Source organism: Denticeps clupeoides, chromosome 18 (assembly GCF_900700375.1).
Source record: "Denticeps clupeoides chromosome 18, fDenClu1.1, whole genome shotgun sequence".
Classification (NCBI taxonomy): Eukaryota; Metazoa; Chordata; class Actinopteri; order Clupeiformes; family Denticipitidae; genus Denticeps; species Denticeps clupeoides.
The window spans coordinates 17097529-17117081 of record NC_041724.1 but is presented as its reverse complement, the minus strand read 5'-3'; the positions used below and the strand labels follow the sequence as shown (position 1 = coordinate 17117081).

General features: G+C 39.6%; 1 protein-coding gene across 3 annotated transcripts in view; it reads left to right on the top strand.

The window, feature by feature from the left end:
- The first annotated feature begins 11236 nt into the window (after positions 1 to 11236).
- The window catches only part of trpc7b (transient receptor potential cation channel, subfamily C, member 7b), a 53626-nt gene continuing 45309 nt past the window's right edge, over positions 11237 to 19553 (top strand). For 2 of the 3 annotated variants that reach the window (XM_028959736.1, XM_028959738.1), the window contains exons 1-2: positions 11237 to 11528; positions 15414 to 16179. In XM_028959736.1, coding sequence (XP_028815569.1) covers positions 11362 to 11528; positions 15414 to 16179 — 933 coding nt within the window. In that variant the 5' untranslated portion in view covers positions 11237 to 11361. Of the gene's footprint in view, positions 11529 to 15201; positions 15271 to 15413; positions 16180 to 19553 lie in introns of all 3 variants that reach the window. The other variant, XM_028959737.1, reaches the window with a different exon arrangement.

The following is a 19553-nucleotide window of genomic DNA, read 5'->3' as shown; positions in this document are numbered from 1 at the left end:
TTTCTCCAGCACAGTTCTGCTCAGTTCTTCAAACTGTTGTCACTTGCTGTGACCAGGACACCTGTGTAGTAGTGGCTGGTTGTGTGAGCTATGGGTTGACTACCTCAACACTGAGTGTTTGTGATTGGTCAGATTTGTTGATTTATTGTTGTCTTAGTGAGATCCGTTAATGTCCTCACTAATTTGTTAATTACTTCTATTCCCAAACTTGTAAGTACATATTGCTGTTATGCATGTGGAGGAGTGATTGAAGCTTTGTTCATTACTTTGAACTTAATAAATACTTGGATAAGCTCACTATTACTGGATTTATTTAATCTATTTCTCAATTTACTTTACTGGGAAAAGCCAAACATTTGTAAGAAGGCAGTGTAGTTTAAATGGAATTTTCGGTCTGCCTGCCAGAAGCTGTTTTAATGTAATATTGAAAAATAATTATAACTGATGATAGAGAACTACTGGTAGGCAGTATGAGTTTATAGTTGAGACAATTTATAAGAGTAATAGAACATAATTGTATGCTTTTAAATTGCAATTAATATAATTTACAGAGAATTTACAGTTGCAGGATTTAGATGGTTTCTCAGTAGAATTGTTTTTAATACTGCAACATACATTATAATATAAAGAACTCTTTGAGTTTACAACCATTTTAAACTGTTAAATTTACAGATTTACAGATTTACAGATTTTTCATGTAATTTTTACATCATTGTATTGGCAAACACAGATTCCAGTATTTTTTCGTAAAAATTATTATTATTTTTTTTTACAGTGCAGTTCTGGCAGGTTGGATGGTAAACATTGGTGTACAGTTATTTTGGGGTCTCTTCAGAGATGCTGAATTGGGTTTAAGTCAGTTGTTGTGAAGCCACTCCTTCATTATTTTATCTGTGTTCTTAGGGTCATTGTCTTGACCTGACCAAGATGGCGCCTGTGTTAGTGGCCTGCCGTCTGTCGCTACCCTTTCTACCCGTGTTTTATTGTTTTCTCTTGTTTTTATGTGCTATAGCTACTGCGTGTTCACTGTTAACTTACGACTGTCCTACACTTTTGGAGCTTTGTGTGACTGCTGCAAAGTGAAGTACATTTACAGCATTACAGAAGTCAGCCTGGCCCTGAAAATCAGACTTTTCCTCCTCTGCTCTTCTCTGGCAAACTTCAGCTCCATCCCGCTGGTAGAAGCACCGTCAAGATCAAGGGAAACGTGGCGAGCAGCTGGCGAAGCTGAGGCCGAGCGTGTCTCACCTGGCCGAGCGAGTCTTCTGGTTTGTTCCTCTGGTCGGTTCACCACAGATGATATCACGGAAAAATAAAACCTACATCCTCAAGGACTTCTTTAATTCACATGAACTGTACCTTCTCTGCTTGACCGAAACCTGGATGTCTCCTGGTGAGCCCAGCGCTCTTGCTGAACTGCTGCCATATGATTGTTCATATTTTAATTCCCTTTGTTGTTTGGGTTGCAGAGGCTTAGCGACGGTATTTAAATCCAAGTTTGAGTGCAAACAAATCTTCCTGCATGCCCCTTTTACGTCATTTGAAATCTCACTCTTTAAACTAGGTCGAGGTTTATCGGCAGCCGAAATACAATTAGGACTTTTTAACAGAATTTTTCAGACTTCATGTTAGATTTAATGCCCAGATACGATCAAGTGATCATTGTGGGAGATTTTAATATTCATGTGTGCTGCCCAAACAATCCATGGTCAAGGACTTTCTGAATCTATTGGACTCTTTTAATCTGTAATCTGTAAAAAGGAACACTCAGGAGCAGGGCCATACACTGGACCTTGTTTAACACCTGTGATATCAGTAGGTAACCTGGAAATTGGAGATGAGGGGTTCTCAGATCATAAGCCTGTTTTATTCGATTTTACTCCTGTTGTTCAACCCATGAAGCCGTATGTTCCTACTCTGCTCCACCGTGTTTTAAAACCCTCCACTAATGCTCACTTTTTCACTTCTTTCACTTGTAACCATCCCTTGCTGTTTGGCAACCCAGAGGAGATATTATTCCGATTTAACTCAGCCTGCCAAGATGCTCTGGACCAGGTAGCACCACTTAACCCTCAACAGTCAAGGCCAAAATCTGAACCATGGTTAAATGCCACCACTTGTGCTATCAGACGAGAGTGTAGGAATGCTGAGCAAAAATAGAAAAAATATCGCTTGCAGGTTTCCCTTGAAATGGTTTGACAGCACTTGGCGGCATTATCAGAGGGCGGTGAAAGTGGCTAGAAATAAATTATATTCTAACCTAAAATCTAGTAACTCCCATAACCCCTGCCTACTTTTTAACACACCAAATTCCATTCTTAACTTTCAGGAACCTGAGCCATTAAAGTCCTCTGCTGAATCCAGGGAAAATTTTAAGCATTTTTTAAATGGAAAAAGTGGAACGCATTAGGGCCCAGATCATGCCACCTCTTTGCCACCAATTGATTGCATCACTGAATATTTCAGTGTTTGACCAATTTGAGCCCGTCTCTCTCTCTCATATGTACAATTACATTTACATTTACATTTAGAGTATTTATCAGTTACTTCTGAACTGAAACCCTCAGATTCCCCCTTAAACTTTTTTCCTCCTCGTCTTTTAAAAGAGGCATTCCCAACTTTTGGGCATTTTATCTTCTCCATCATTAACAGTAGCTTTGTCTCTGGTGTGGTGCCCAAAAGTTTTAAGCAAGCTGTTGTTCAACCACTGTTAATAAAACAGGTCTTGACACCACTGCATTATCAAGCTTTAGGCCGATTTCAAAAGTACTTTTTATTTCTTGTTGTTCAAGTCCAGCAACAGCCGTTTTTGAACAGAAATGCAATAATGGAATACAGCACAGGATCGGCTCTGTTTTAATGACATTTTCTTAGCAAATGATTCTGGGGAGTTTTTATTACTTGCAATTCTTGATTTAACAGCAGCTTTTGATACAATTGACCTTATTATTCTTGTTTCAAGGCTGGAGCATTGGGTGGGTGTTAGGGGTCCAGCTCTCATATTTTTCAAATTATATCTGTGTGATAGAAGACTCTTTCTCATCTTCAACGGCACTTCTGTGGGGGGTACGACAGGGCTCCATTCTGGGTCCTGTTTTATTCTTATTGTACTTACTTCCTGGAACTATTTTTCGAAACCACAATGTTTCTTTTCATTTCTATGCAGATGACTGTCAACTTGACTAATGTCAAGAGGTGGATGGCCTTAAATGTCCTGGACCTAAATGAGACTAAGTCTGAATGTATGCTTTTTTAGGGTACATTTTAAAATTCTTTTATTTGTTTTTAAATAACTGATTGGCTCTTCTCCAGTCTATTGTTCAGACCTTCTCCATTCTTACACTCCATCCCGTTCTCCCAGGTCATCAGACCAGAGACTATTGTCTGTTCCTAGGTCACATTACATGCTCAGAGGCGACAGGGCGTTTGCAGTGGCCAACCTACGTCTATGTAATGACCTACCAATCAGTGTCAGACAGACTCCGTCAATCACTGTGTTTAAGTCTTGTTTAAAAACTCACTTTTAACCCAGTGTGATGTGATTCTTATATGGTGTTTTTATGCAGTGTATTATGTTGTCCTTTCTTAACTCTTTTAAATGTTGTATTAAATATTTTCAGTTTTATTCAACCTCTTGTTTAATTCAAATTGCTGCATGTATATTTTCTTTTTATTCTTTATTTTTAATTAACTTTTTGTCCATGTCTGTCCTGACTTATAAACTATTTTTATTTTAATGTACAGCACTTTGGTCAGCTCCTTTGTTGTGTTAAAATGCTTTATAAATAAATATGGTATGGTCTTGTTGGAAGGTAAACCTTCGGCCAAGTCTGAGATCCTGAACACTCTGGAGAAGTTTTTCTTCCAGGATATCCCTGTACTTGGCCGCATTCATCTGTCCCTCAATTGCAACCAGTCCCTGCATCTGCAAGACACCCCTAAAGCATGATGCTGCCACGACCATGCTTCACTGTTGGGGATGGAAGTAACCTAGTGGGTAAGACACTTGCCTATGAACCAGAAGACTACGGAGTCACAGGTTCAAATCCCACTTCCTACCATTGTGTCCCTGAGCAAGACACTTAACCTTAAGTTGCTCCAGGGGGACTGTAACTACTGATTGTAAGTCGCTCCGGATAAGAGCGTCTGATAAATGGCATAAATGTAAATGTCAAATGTAAATGATGAGCATTGGCTGGTTTTCTTCATACAAACTGCTTAGAATTAAGGCCAACAATTTTATTTTTGTCACATCAGACCAGAGAATCTTATTTCTCACAATCTTGGAGTCAGTCCTTCAGGTGTTTTTTAGCAAACTCTATGCGGACTTTCATGTGTCTTGCACTGAGGAGAGTCTTCCATCAGGCTATTCTGTCAGCAAGACAGAGCTTCTTCCCACAACTCTAAAACATTCACCAGCTCCTTCCATTGCACAATAGAGAGTATTAACAATCAGTAACGGCTGCTGCAAAGCTTTGCAGAGAGTTGCTAGATCTGCACAGAGTAAAAGTGAAATTAATTGTAATTGCGATACACTGCAGCACAGCATACGGTGCACACAACGAAGTGTGTCCTCTGCTTTTAACCCATCACCCATCACCCTTAGTGAGCAGTGGACAACCATGACAGGTGCCCGGGGAGCAGCGTGTGGGGATGGTGCTTTGCTCAGTGGCACCTTGGCGGACTAGGATTCAAACTGGCAACCTTCTGATTACAGGACCGGCGGAATACGTCCGGTGGAATTAAAATGTATAAATTGATGTGTTAAGTGCCACCAAAATGCACAGATTTTCAGTTAATGTCCATCTTCAGACATTTGACTATATGTGTTTTATTTAGTGCCGTGGTGTGTGGCATAAGCCATTTTGAGCAAAGTTATAAGGGGGTTTCTAAGAAACCTGAAACGTAATTTCCAGAGGCTATGCCATAATTTCTGTTTCTGTTTTGTTTAATTGTCATGGGTCTAATTTTCTGTATTTTCCTGTGCAGTCAGAGGCCACCGCGTATTTTGGACACTGCTATTTTTGCAATCTGCTATTTTGTTCACTATATTGTTTTCTTGGAATCGGTAAACTATATGACATTGTATTTTATTTTATTTATTTTTATGTTATTTGTTAATTGAAATAAGGGGTCCATTTTTATTTATTTTCCGTTAGTGTGAGGAAACAAAAAAAAACAGCTGTTTCTCTGTTCTGAGCAGCTAGAAATAAAGAACCCCACGTTAAATTTGCAGTTGTGTGGTGTCAGTTTCTCGGCCCGCCACACAAAAATATAATATATTTTTGGCAGGTAGACAGTCCACACGATTATATATATATATATATAATCATGTGGACTGTCTACCTGCCAGGAGACAGACAGGCAGGGAAGGCAATTTCCTACCAAATGACAGGTTGACCTTGGACCTAAGGTCAGACCTTGGAGAAATGAAGTGGCTTTAGGGATGATGCAGGAAAGGGGCACTCCTAATTAATAAAAATGTCAAAACACAATACCACAAAGGCCTATTATGATCCCATCAGGGAATGTGTGTGTGTGTGAGAGGGCCGCTGAGATTTTGATGGCAGCAAATGAACAGTGTAAATTTGTCATGTGAAGGGGGGCTTCAAGAGTTAAAATGAGTGCCATGGCATTTGGATATATGCTCATGCATATGGAGTTTTTTTTTTATTTCACAAACACAGTGATGAGCAGATGGTGTATTCACACACAAGCCAAGCCAACCACAACTCCAATCATCCTACCAGAACAGGCAAATAGAGGAGTAAAAAATCTTTTATAAATTTATAAAAACATATTTTCCTAAACATAGCAGATGCATAGAGGGATATAAGTGCATTTATATCTTGTTATAAACAAACATTTATAGATTGCTCTAATACAACATTGAAAAACCCCTTCAAGATTACAGACCTGTATTTTTTTGCTCAAAATAAAAATGTGTTTATTTGAATAGTTTCACCGTACTGATGTGACTCCCTAGGGTGGGCGCACACAGCTGGCACTCATGCACCTTACTAACAGATCCTGGTCACTCTTACCTGATTGAGCAGGGTCGATTAGGACCTGTTAAATACAGAGAGCAGCCGCAGGATGGACATGTAGACATTTCCCTTACTTTATGTGGTTGGGTTTGGATTAAACGCATAGGACACATGTGCTGTGCTGCAGTGTATCACAATGAAAATCACTTCACCTTCCCCCTATGAGACGTGACAACTGGCTTTAGGTGCCCAAAGCTTTTGCACAGTGTACCTGCTACTGGTCCCCATAAATAATCTTTATATGTTTATTGTTCTCACTATTAAAATAAGAAGTGTATATGTGTATATATCAAAGTGTGTGTATATGTGTGTGGCCAGTGTTGTGTGTGTAAGCAAGAGCATGTGAAACTGTGCATGTGTGTGTAAGTGTGTTCTTCAGAGATAACCGCGCACTGACAACTCTTCCTGTCCTGCTTTGCTGAGTTTCCTGCTTCACTTGCTGCTCATCCATTTTAACCTGAGCAAATTAAATTAAAGCCGTAAATACAGTCTCTCATTCTCTCTCTCTATCTGTTTCTCTCTCTATCTGTCTCTCTCTGTCTACCTCTCTGCCCAAAAACATATAAAACATGCATACTGTCCTACTGACTGTAATACATCACAAAAAAGGTCATGCAAATTCAATAGATCATTAGCCAATGAAGAAATTACAGGACCCAGTACAGTGGATGAAAATGCAGTCAGTCATAAAACAGATAAAATTTGCTGACACCAATTGCATGTGTTTATTCCATGTATATTTACTGAAAAATAAAGATGAGCTGTATGTGGTGTGAAATTTGGCTCAATATGTGCATCTATTTATTCCCATGCAGAGTCTTGTATACATTTATGTACATATATTTCTATAGACAAAAATGCTTCAATACTGGCCTGTAAACTGTCCATAGCTTCTGTCTAGTGTCTACCACATATACTGGGTTTTATTGTGTATATTGTGTATACTGTGAATATTGTCTGCATTGACATCTGTACAGCACTGACCACCATCTGCACAACTACTGTCTATGTCTGTTTGCACCATTAAGTAGCCCCCCACAATTGCATTGTATTTGGAGTATCCTTCTTCAGTGCAATGACAATAAAGTCATAGCTAACTACTTTATACTGACTGATTGGGAACGATTCTCCTTTTCACATTGGTGTAGTTACATTATTATGAACCATTGACAAAGTAGCAAAGCATAAATATGGCAGTTCCAACCTCCTGAGGTTTGGTTGCCAGATTGGAAATTGTCCAAGTAAATGCATAATTTAAATGAGAGTACATTTCCCTAAACTGCAATCATTTGTCATAATATGTTTTATGCTTGTTATTCTGCTTTTGGTTCACATTATCTGTCAGTTTTACACGTTTTATCTGAGGCTTTTATTGGCATAATGTCTGCAGGCTTCTATTATAATCCTACATCAATAAAACATTAAAACTCAAAAACAGATGTCTTACCACAATACATCATATTTGTGCTGAATAGAAAAAATATATTTTCCATCTTGCCAACTGATTTTTTGTCACAGTTCTCTGGTTAATTTCCCTTTGTTCAGCCTGTTTGACACAAATCCTGGACTTTCAAAAAATCTGCTATGACTTTCTTTTGTAGAGGCTCCAGTCACTCACTGTCAGGCTGATTGAAATGGAATCGGGTTATTCTCTGGTCAGAGAGATTCTGCAGCAGAGTAACCTGAATGACCAATCTAGGGAAAGAGAGAGAGATCTTTTTTCATTTTCCTTCATGACTTCATTTTCCTTCATGAAGGAGACAAGTGATTGCTTTTGCATGCGTATGTGTGTTGCATGTGGTTTACTGTACCTATTCAAAATACACTGCTGGTCTGTACATCATACTCTACACAAAGGTCCATTCCTCACAAGTGCACTGCTTTCCTACAGTTTTTATGTTTCATTTTTATATATGATGCTGCAATGACATGAATGCCTAGTATAATTTATTTCTTATGTAGTCCAAAATCACATACAGTATGTCTCAATGGGCTTGGACAGGTCCTACAGTTGACACCCCCCACACTTGACCCTTCTGCACACAAAGAAGAGTGCAGAGGAAGTGGTTGTGCATATGGTGGTAGGATTGCCATGAATATTGAGAGGTTGAATAGATTATAGAAAGATAGATAGATTGAGGATAGAAAGATAGATAGATAGATAGAAAATATTTTTATTTATTTTTGCATTTGAGAAAAAGTTATGTTATTACAGGGAGTGCAGAATTATTAGGCAAGTTGTATTTTTGAGGAATAATTTTATTATTGAACAACAACCATGTTCTCAATGAACCCAAAAAACTCATTAATATCAAAGCTGAATATTTTTGGAAGTAGTTTTTAGTTTGTTTTTATTTTTAGCTATTTTAGGGGGATATCTGTGTGTGCAGGTGACTATTACTAATTATTAGGCAACTTAACAAAAAACAAATATATACCCATTTCAATTATTTATTTTTTACCAGTGAAACCAATATAACATCTCCACATTCACAAATATACATTTCTGACATTCAAAAACAAAACAAAAACAAATCAGTGACCAATATAGCCACCTTTCCTTGCAAGGACACTCAAAAGCCTGCCATCCATGGATTCTGTCAGTGTTTTGATCTGTTCACCATCAACATTGCGTGCAGCAGCAACCACAGCCACCCAGACACTGTTCAGAGAGGTGTACTGTTTTCCCTCCTTGTAAATCTCACATTTGATGATGGACCACAGGTTTTCAATGGGGTTTAGATCAGGTGAACAAGGAGGCCATGTCATTAGTTTTTCTTCTTTTATACCCTTTCTTGCCAGCCACGCTGTGGAGTACTTGGAAGCGTGTGATGGAGCATTGTCCTGCATGAAAATCATGTTTTTCTTGAAGGATGCAGACTTCTTCCTGTACCACTGCTTGAAGAAGGTGTCTTCCAGAAACTGGCAGTAGGACTGGGAGTTGAGCTTGACTCCATCCTCAACCTGAAAAGGCCCCACAAGCTCATCTTTGATGATACCAGCCCAAACCAGTACTCCACCTCCACCTTGCTGGCGTCTGAGTCGGATCTGGAGCTCTCTGCCCTTTACCAATCCAGCCACGGGCCCATCCATCTGGCCCATCAAGACTCACTCTCATCAGTCCATAAAACCTTAGAAAAATCAGTCTTGAGATATTTCTTGGCCCAGTCTTGACGTTTCAGCTTGTGTTCAGCCTTTCTTACCTTGGCCATGTCTCTGAGTATTGCACACCTTGTGCTTTTGGGCACTCCTGTGATGTTGCAGCTCTGAAATATGGCCAAACTGGTGGCATCACCAGTGGCAGTGGTGCAAGTGGCATCTTGGCAACTGCACGCTTGACTTTTCTCAGTTCATGGGCAGTTATTTTGCGCCTTTGTTTTTCCACACGCTTCTTGCGACCCTGTTGACTATTTTGAATGAAATGCTTGATTGTTCGATGATCATGCTTCAGAAGCTTTGCAATTTTAAGAGTGCTGCATCCCTCTGCAAGATATTTCACTATTTTTTACTTTTCTGAGCCTGTCAAGTCCTTCTTTTGACCCATTTTGCCAAAGGAAAGGAAGTTGCCTAATAATTATGCACACCTGATATAGGGTGTTGATGTCATTAGACCACACCCCTTCTCACTACAGAGATGCACATCACCTAATAGGCTTAATTGGTAGTAGGCTTTCGAGCCTATACAGCTTGGAGTAAGACAACATGCATGAAGAGGATGATGTGGACAAAATACTCATTTGCCTAATAATTCTGCACTCCCTGTAATCAGCAAAACCACAATAAAATAATTGCTTCTTGGCTGATGTCTTCTCAAAACAAATACACTGAAATGCCTGATCAATTAGGTTGCACTTATTGTTTCTGGGGCACAGGACCTAAATATATTGTTTATAAAAAAATTTATGCTAAAGTAGTGAGAGCAAAAACTGCATTTCAAAGGTATACAGACAAACCTAAAGAACCACACTGGAAAATATATTTGGAATAATATATACCCTGCAGAAATTCCTAAAAAGGTTTGAACTTCAAAACTCTGCTTTAAATTGATGTAATAACAAACATACTAGACACATACGAAGAATGTTCATTACACTGCTGTGTTCTAATTCTGTATTCAATCCCTCAGATCACACATGGCTTGACGAGGAAGTGGAAACTAAACTGTGAAGCGCAGCTTTGCATGACAAAGCTTTTTAGTTGGGAGGGAAGGGGAAACAGATAGAGATAAAGAAGAAGCAAGAGAGAAAGAGGATGCCTTTGGATTCATATGTGGCCAACAATCAAAACATCACAGAATGCTCACTATAATGTATTAAGCTGCAGGTATGATGGGCCATAGTGACCTACAAATCCCACTACAACTTACATATGTGCAAAACATGAAGGAAGCCCTTCAAATTACCAATGATGTTCACCAGAGAATCATAACTATTTTATTACTTTGATATTTGCCCATATTACTTGCACAACAGCATTGATGATTCATGTATGTCCCTTGCTAATATCTGTGTTTGTTATAAAAGGACATATAGGATAATATATGTATATATATTATGAATGCCAAGGCTTTGAAAAAACTGCATTTTCTCAAATCCGTCAGTACTCAGCACATTCTTTAGATCAGGATTTTCCATGAAACAGCGGAGTCGAATCCACGCAGCCGCGTGGCCGCAGCACATGCAGGGACCTCGCAGGTGCACTTCCCGGTTACGCTGCACTTTGATTTCAACGCGTTTTTGTCTTTTATTTGAAGGACACATCAAAGCAGACGGCTCTTCATTCTGCTTGCACTGTGAAATGAAAGGCGCACAACTCGTGCAATTCGTTTTTCCCCATGCTCAGTTTATTGGGTCTGACGATGAAAGAGTCGTATGGTTAAACACCCGCCCATTCTGAAACGTTTATGTGTTTCTGCTTTACTGCTACCGGTGATTTCCTATCCATATTAAACATTAATTTTAAAGGGTATTTTTAAGGCATTAAAGTATTAATACTTTTAGTAGATGGTTCCGAGACCTGATCCCACCCGTTTATAACTGGAATTTGACGGCGGGGTGCTTCTGTCTGCTACTTGTTGCGCCCTCATTTTATTTGTATGGGGTCGATGCCGACTATTAACTTTTTCTGCATACTGTTTATTGCAATTGGGGGATGATTGCCGCCCCTAATGCCTGATGGAGGAGAGGAAGTCGACCACAGAGAACCACCCCCGTCGCCGCTTCGTGCACCGACCCTGCCTGTCCCCGGAGACTGGACCACCCCTTTACAGCCCGGGGACACGCGTTGGGATCCACCCACCCTGAACCAGCCCTGGATGGAACCGCGGTTCAGCCAGCATCTGGATGCGCGGTTAGCAGACGGGCGAAATGCGCGGGCGCGTCAGCACCGTGGACAGCGCTCCCCGCACGGCCACGGCGACGCGGACAGGCTTGAGAACCACCGGCCGGATGACATAGAGACCAAGCCCGGGTGCGACGCACGGTAGGTCCCTAACGAAAGCAGGCTGCGATCAGGCTTTTTCGATAGTACCCCTTTTTTATGGAAATAAAAATGATGCGCAGAATACACACCTTCCTCCCCTCCAGCTTGGGCGGCAGGCTTTACTATAACATTTAGTTGAACCCGTTGGCAACAGGTATGTCTAACCTCAGTAGATGGTTCATGGTTAGCTCAGGTCACGAATTCTGTGAAAATGAATCCAAGTCTGGAATGTTTAATAAGCATTTAACCCGTAATGTGCCAAATTGTAATTCCTCTTCACTATTTACGTCTTAAACACCTGGTCCATAAAGCGTTAACGTCAGAGGAAGTCTCTTTCTTGGCGTGTTCTGCATGCATAAAATGTACCCCACCTTGGAAACTTTGTGAATGTGAGCCACGGATTTGTTCCGCATGTGGTACTCCAGTTCACCAACTCGTCTTGTTATTTTTATAGGAGTGGTTGTTACACTTTGTATTTCTCCACATCTGCTGTGCAATGGGTTGATAAAAAAATGCGCCATAAAGCCTCACATGCACACAGAAGTCAGTGCAGTATAATTTATTGTTTACTTGTTATTAACTCAACAACTGGATTTTGCAACAATGAACTTGTGCAATACAATCATTGCAACTTCTCCATAGATTTGACTAATAAATCTATTCTGAGAGTCACAAATCAGGCAGTGGATGCTGTTACTACCCCACATTTACTGAAAGTGTGACTTCTGCAATGTAGGTGCATGCACACAGAAGGAAATGAATTAATTTAATGTTTCACTTCTGTTATTAAAATATTTTCCTTTCGGTTGCACATTGTGTGAAATCAGTTTGAATTTAAATCAATCGCAACAATGGCAAGAGGCATGTTGCTTATGGCACTTAATTATGCTTTTTGGCTTTTCACAGACATAATGCCTCCAATAGGGCCCTGTTTAACAGCCAAAATGTGACTGCTAACAAATGCATTGTGTCTCCTGTGAAAGATCCAAAGCCTTACAGGGCGCACACACACACACACAAAAGCACACATACAGACTTGTCAAAAGAAGGTTGGTCTGTGGCTATGAGGTCTCAGTGTTTAAGCCTCTTAACGTGGCTACTGACATCAGCTTCTGGGATTTTGCTGCATGACGTCCCCCATTTTAAAAAAATTGGGTAGAAGCCTGTTAAAAATAAATGTTTGGCTAATTTGATTGATTGGTTGCACCAAGAACTGCAAAGTCATTTGTTTGAGCAGCACAGAAGTCCTTCTGAGTTCTGAGATCCACACCCAAGGTCTGGTCCTAAGAGAACATTATCCTGCTACTTCACTCTTTCTTTCTGCATTTCTCATATTCGTGCTCTCTTTGAAGTTTATTGGCCAGCTCCTGTAACTCTCCACCATATTATCACCCCTTGCATTCTCTTCATCTGTTTTGTATTCAGTGAGGTAGAGGGGAGGCTGAGAGGAAGAATAATGGGATGAATGAGTTAAGCAGAGAATGGCACAGTTAACTGAGAGGCGGCTGAATGAATAACGTATGGAGAAGACACTCATAAACACACTCAGGAGTTTCTTTCATTGTTTCCTAGTATGAACCCATGGTATGTGTGTACTTGAATAAGTTAATGTTCACAAATATATTTGTTCCAGTGTTATTCCATTGAAACTTAAAGGGTCTACCCAGGGTCTCTTCCTCATTAACAGGGAATTTTCCAACCAGAAAGCCCACTGAAGCCTGTAATTAATTCACTGTTGAGATTAGAGTGAAGTGTAGAGGGCCTTGTGGTTTGTGGTTGTGTGCACATGAGTGTTGATCTTTATGTGCATATACAAGCCTGCCTTAATGGCAATGGCTTCATACATCAGTGTCTGTGTGTGTGTTTGGGAGCATCATTTGACCTCCAGCTAAACTCAATGAACTCACTGTTATTATACAATAACAGGTTCATGACTGCTCCATATTTACCCTTTGACCTTTAAACTCCCGTCCCCCAACACACACATACACACACACCACGTTTCTGCATCACTGGACAACTTTAAGCATCTTTTCAGTCTCACACCATTTCATCTTCCTCTGAGAATAAAAGCTGCCTGAATGCATCCCTATTTTCACCTGTACATCCTGCGTTTGATCTGCAAAAGCTTTGTGTAATCATCTATGCTTTCGTTCTCTCTTTTCATCTATTCTTCCTTTCTACTTTTATCCATGAAAAGAAAGGGACAGTGAAAAGACTTTCTAAGTGGCCAGCTGTTACTAGTTCTTCTGGTACTGAATTCTACTGCCAGAATTGAGGGCCACTAAAATATAAGCCCTCTCTATTGATGGCTTTTTTACTTGATTTTCATAGTTTTATCAATGACAATAACATATGTGCAACAAAACAAGACACACAATAATACATCTGAAAGTAAAAAAAAATCAAAGTGGGTTACAGAAAGTCAATAAGATGTGGCAGAAGTTATAAGAAACTGTAAAAAGATTAGATGTACTGAATTATTCTGCCCCATCCCCCACAATTTGCCACCTGGATTTAAATGAGCTAACATTTAATTTTAATTTCAATGATTACAATGTTTTCATAAAACATGGACAGTTGAACTCACAGCTGTGAGTTTATAGCAAAGGTAAAAGACCCTATGAGATTGACCCTGTTATGGAGAGTTGGGCACAACAGGGCTGTGTTAGAAGAGACTTGACACCAGTGCAGTTTTTTTAAAGACATTTCTCTCTTCATCTCAATATAAAGCATGATTTCACATATGTAAGGGCACAGCATAGTGTATGTGTTCCAAGGGGGCATGCATTTGTGTATTTGAAGAAACCATCCGCTTTCTAAATTCTAAATTCTATACAAAGAAAATGCTTATTTATAGTAATTATTATAATATGGATACACTTGAAAAGGTAAAAGAGCAAAATTTGTGTAAGTTGGGAAAGACGTATAAGAGCATATTATTCCGCATACTATTACGCTTAAAAAGGTACAAAATTTCAATAGACAAAAGCTCCCCTGAAAACCTCCCGAGAGTCTTCTGCTTCTCATAACAAGAACTGTCCTCAGTTGATTGCTGCATAATGTTTAAATTAGGCCAAGGACCTTTATTCTAATGTTTTATTTCAGAGCCTGTTGCTTTAAAGTATGTTTCTCTAAAGAATTTTTATGTGGGTCCACTTGAACTTCAAATAAGCTACATAAGATAACACATACAAATATGAAAGTCTGTAGAAAGCTGTCCATTTCCCTTAAACAAAATGTTACAGTTCCAACAATTGGTTGCTATAAAAAGAAGGCACCAAATACTGGAGCAGGCAATTAAACAACAGTGTCAAGTCACCTGAATGTTTGAACAACTGCATAGACACTCGTTTGGCTGCTGGAAGTAGTAGCATTTGCCTCAAACTCAAAACAGATTATGGTTTAAAATAAAAAAAAATAATACATAATGAATTATCATGAATAAACCAAATATATTTATATTTAATATGCATATGTAGTGCCCCCTTTTGACTAACTGTCACTGGTTTTTGTTATTTCCTCTGGTAAGAAATGTTTTTTGGTTTTGTGTGAAATTCTGTGTTATCGTGGCAGCAGAACAGTTTGTCAGCTGTATTTACAGGATCTTTTGTGTAGAGAGTGGCCCTCGCTGTATTGCCAGTGCAGAATTAATGGATTTTTTCCCCTTCAGTGCTGCCCCCCGAGGGGTCTGACAAGAGGAGGATTTTGATTAGGAGGAAGGCTGAACTGGGCATATAAGGTTACACGTCACATACAGCCCTATACCATCAAAATCACATTAACACAGACAAAAAAATTTTTATTCATTTAATATATTTTGTGTGCAGAGAGGACTATGCATGTAAAATGAATTTTAATTGTTTAATCATTTTCTCTTTTAAGCTCTGAGGGTGCCATGCATCGGCGGCACACAACACTACGAGATAAGGGGCGTCGGCAAGCTATCCGAGGCCCCGCCTATATGTTCAATGAGCGTGGCAGCAGCCTGACTCTTGAGGAGGAACGCTTTCTGGATGCAGCTGAGTATGGAAACATTCCAGTTGTTCGCAAGATGCTGGACGAGTCCAAAACTCTCAACGTGAACTGTGTGGACTACATGGGCCAGAATGCTCTGCAGCTTGCCGTGGGTAATGAGCACCTGGAGGTCACCGAGCTGCTACTGAAAAAGGAGGGGCTGGCTCGGGTGGGTGACGCCCTCTTGCTAGCAATCAGCAAGGGCTACGTCCGCATTGTCGAGGCCATACTGGCCCACCCAGCTTTCGCCGGGGGCTTGCGTCTGACGCAGAGCCCACTGGAGCAGGAACTGCGTGATGATGACTTCTACGCGTACGACGAGGACGGAACGCGCTTCTCGCATGACGTCACACCAGTGATCCTGGCTGCACACTGCCAGGAGTACGAAATCGTGCACATCCTGCTCACCAAAGGTGCACGCATCGAGCGGCCACATGACTACTTCTGTAAGTGTGGCGAGTGCACGGAGAAGCAGCGGCGTGACTCCTTCAGCCACTCCCGCTCTCGCATGAACGCCTATAAAGGTCTGGCCAGCGCTGCCTACCTCTCCCTATCTAGCGAGGACCCAGTTCTTACAGCACTGGAGCTGAGCAATGAGCTAGCCCGGCTGGCCAACATCGAAACCGAGTTTAAGGTGAACAAAGAGTGTGAATTATTTTGTGAAAATACACATACACAGTGAGCCATAGTTTTGCAATGTTACATGTTAAGCAGAGGACATAAGGAGCTGTATCATCTAAGGTGGGAACATTTAAATGATATAACAGCAACTCATACTGCGAACTTGGCCTCTTTATATGCTTTCTTTCCAAAAAAATCTAACATCAAAGATGGGATACTTTCTATACAGATTTTCATTAATATTTCCCCTCAAACTAGGATGAGACCCATGCTTTACATCCACCATCTCTGTTGCTTCCAGTTATGTATTTGACTGTGTGTGATGTGTGATCATTTTGTGAAATGGTAAAAATAGTGATCTGCACATGTCAACTGACAAATCAGAAATCTTGTTTTTTGAAAGTGTTTACAAAGGTGGAAATATAATGAAAAATTAAAATATGAAATACCTTGGGACTTGGTGAAATACAAGGTACATACATATTGAGTAGAGAGTTAGTGAAAAGTGATCTGACTTGATGCAAGTAGGTACCATCTTTATCAGAAGAGTGGATTACACTGCACTGGTGCCTTGTCCTGGGTGCAACCAAAACCATTGTCCCTTATTGGGTATAACACCCTGATATGGATTGAGTTGTAATCGATAGGGACTGAGTGAATCAGTGACTATGGATTAGAAATTGAAAAAGCATATACTGCCCAGAATGCTGAGGAGACTGGGCAGTGTTTGTGTCCCCCAGCACTACAGGGGACAGAAATAAATGTCACAAAGAAGATAGAAGTTGGAGGTGGGACACATATCTGCAGAGCAGTAAATTAGGGTGCAGATTGTTATCACAATCTAATCCTCTTTTTGGTTCACGTAATTAACATCTGCATTCTTTGTTGCCATCACAGCACCACTGGGCTCAGGTGGCACTACGAAAATATTCTGGAGAATTATAAATTGAAGGGGTTTCATTCAGGAGCTGGAATAATTAACTGCAGATAGCTCCACCATATTGGGTCCTGATCATCAGATCCTCTCATGGGTGCATTACCGCCATGCTGTCTGAATGCAATTTCTGGTCTTGAAGTGACAATTCCACGGTGATGAAATCACAGTGGGTAATCAGGTCACAGTGATTTTCACTGTAGTCAAGTAGAAATGCTAATAGACCACTTTTTTTGCAATATCAGTCTGAAGCCAGATAAGAAATAGTTGGCAGAGTATGCCAACATCCACAATACCATTAGCATAATACAATTTATAAACATACTAAACAATTCAGTTACAAAGCAGTTTAATGTAAAAAAAAAAAAAAAAAACAAGGAGCATAGAGTATGGATTCTGACAACAAGGATCATAGAGTATGGATTTTGTGAGAGATTTTATGAGAACCAAATCTCAGATACGAACAATAATTTCAGCCAACAATGTCAATCTGACCAATAAATAAAAAAATGTAGGTAACTTTAACTATAATTTATGACTGTGCTACTAGATAAAATGCCAAAATTCTAAATCAGGCATTAGATCACACGTACGTGTGAGAATTCATCTTTACATACGGTCAAGACTTAATTCATGGACTGTGGCTATGCGTATTAAAAAACAGCTTTAGCTCTGTGGGTCACCAGGTTCTAGTTTCACAAATTTATCTTTATTATGATTAAGAGTTTGCTAGACAGTTTGCTATATTTAAATTTATGACTGAAATTTTTCAATATTCAAAATAAACATTAACTCTAAGCTGACATTGCATCAACAGCATCTAATCGGGTGCAAAAGCTAAAGTGTTTGCAGAATAACCCAGTTGTAGTGGAACAGTGGTACTATTACCAGGGTGAGTGTGTAGGATATATGGAGCAGCACGGTATTTGGATGTTCCTGTTAGGGGTCACCACAGCGGATCAGTGACCACAGTCTGGTAGTTTGCATAAATGATCTGGCAAAGGTTTTATGCTGGATTGTCTCCCTGACGCAACCCTCCCCATTTCATTGGGTTTGGGATCAGCACCAAGAAACACATGCTCACATGTGCTCTCAGTGGATAGGTTATGGATGGCAACACAGGAAGTAGTCCTAAAATATTTTTAAAAATCTCTGCAAATTAGACTGGTCCAGAAGAATATATTCTGCTCACTCATCTTTATATACAAAACCTTGCAGCACACATGTCTGAGAGTGGTTAGAAAGGAAGTAATTTGAAATGATCTAAAAATCACCATTCTACAGGCAAATTGGCTTTTTGGAATCAATGAACTTTTTAAAATTGTTGCTAAGGGCAACATCAATACTGTTGCTAGAGGCGATGTGAAAGGTCTCAGTGTGAATGCATTTCGGTGGGACAGAATTTGTGTGTGTATGTGTGTGTGTGTGTTTTTTTCTTGCCAGCAGAGAAATATAACAATAGAAAATGTTTTCATCACATCAGTGCTCAACCATATAACCATGTATGTTCTTTAATGTTTATTATGTCAAAAAAAGCTAATTAAAGTAAAAACCATCCCACTTGTCTGTAGGGCCTATACATACTGTATATGCATGTATGTATATATATGCATGTAGTACATACATGTCAAAGTGTAATATTTTAATAATTTTAGTTATTTAAAAATATTTTAACTACAATTTTAAGATTTAAAAGTGCCATAAAAGGTCTAAATTGTTTGGAAAGTGGTGCATGCTTTGTCACCTATGGAGGGCTCATGGAGTGCTTATAATTTATTCTATGCAGACACACACACTTTCAAAAACACACATCGAAGTCCAAAGCATTTTCTATGAGGAATGTGACCACACACATACACACACACACACACACACACACACACACACACACACACACACACACACACACACACACAAGTCTTTCATCATCTGTTAGGAGATGTCTGGACATGTTGTTTGTTTGTCAAGCTGTTTGTTTGTTTGTGAGGGTGTCTCACATTTCCAGTCATTCATCAGGTCATGCTGAAAGGCACCTTCTTGTCAAAATATATATATATTTTTTGCTTTATTTCCAAATTATTTCTGTGGGATTTTGTGCCTATTCATCAATGAGGTCAAGCACTGGCCTGTACACATAAAGAAGCTCACGGAAATAAAAAATCCAGCAGTACGTCTACCTAAACTTGCAAAAAAATTATTGCTAGTATTAGTATTGTTTTTTTTTTTTTTAAACTTATTCCAACATATAAAGTGATTTCTGGCACAATGATGTATATAATAGGATAGCTGGTTGGTGTCAATGGAGGAGGTCTGCACTCTCTGGCTTCTCTTGTTGTGCAGTTACATGTCTTGCATTAAGGCAATTCTCTTGTTTTTTTATGTTTATATAATGTAATTTACTCATTAGTTTTGGCCAATTGTATTTTTTACAAACAGTATTTGTATATGTCTCA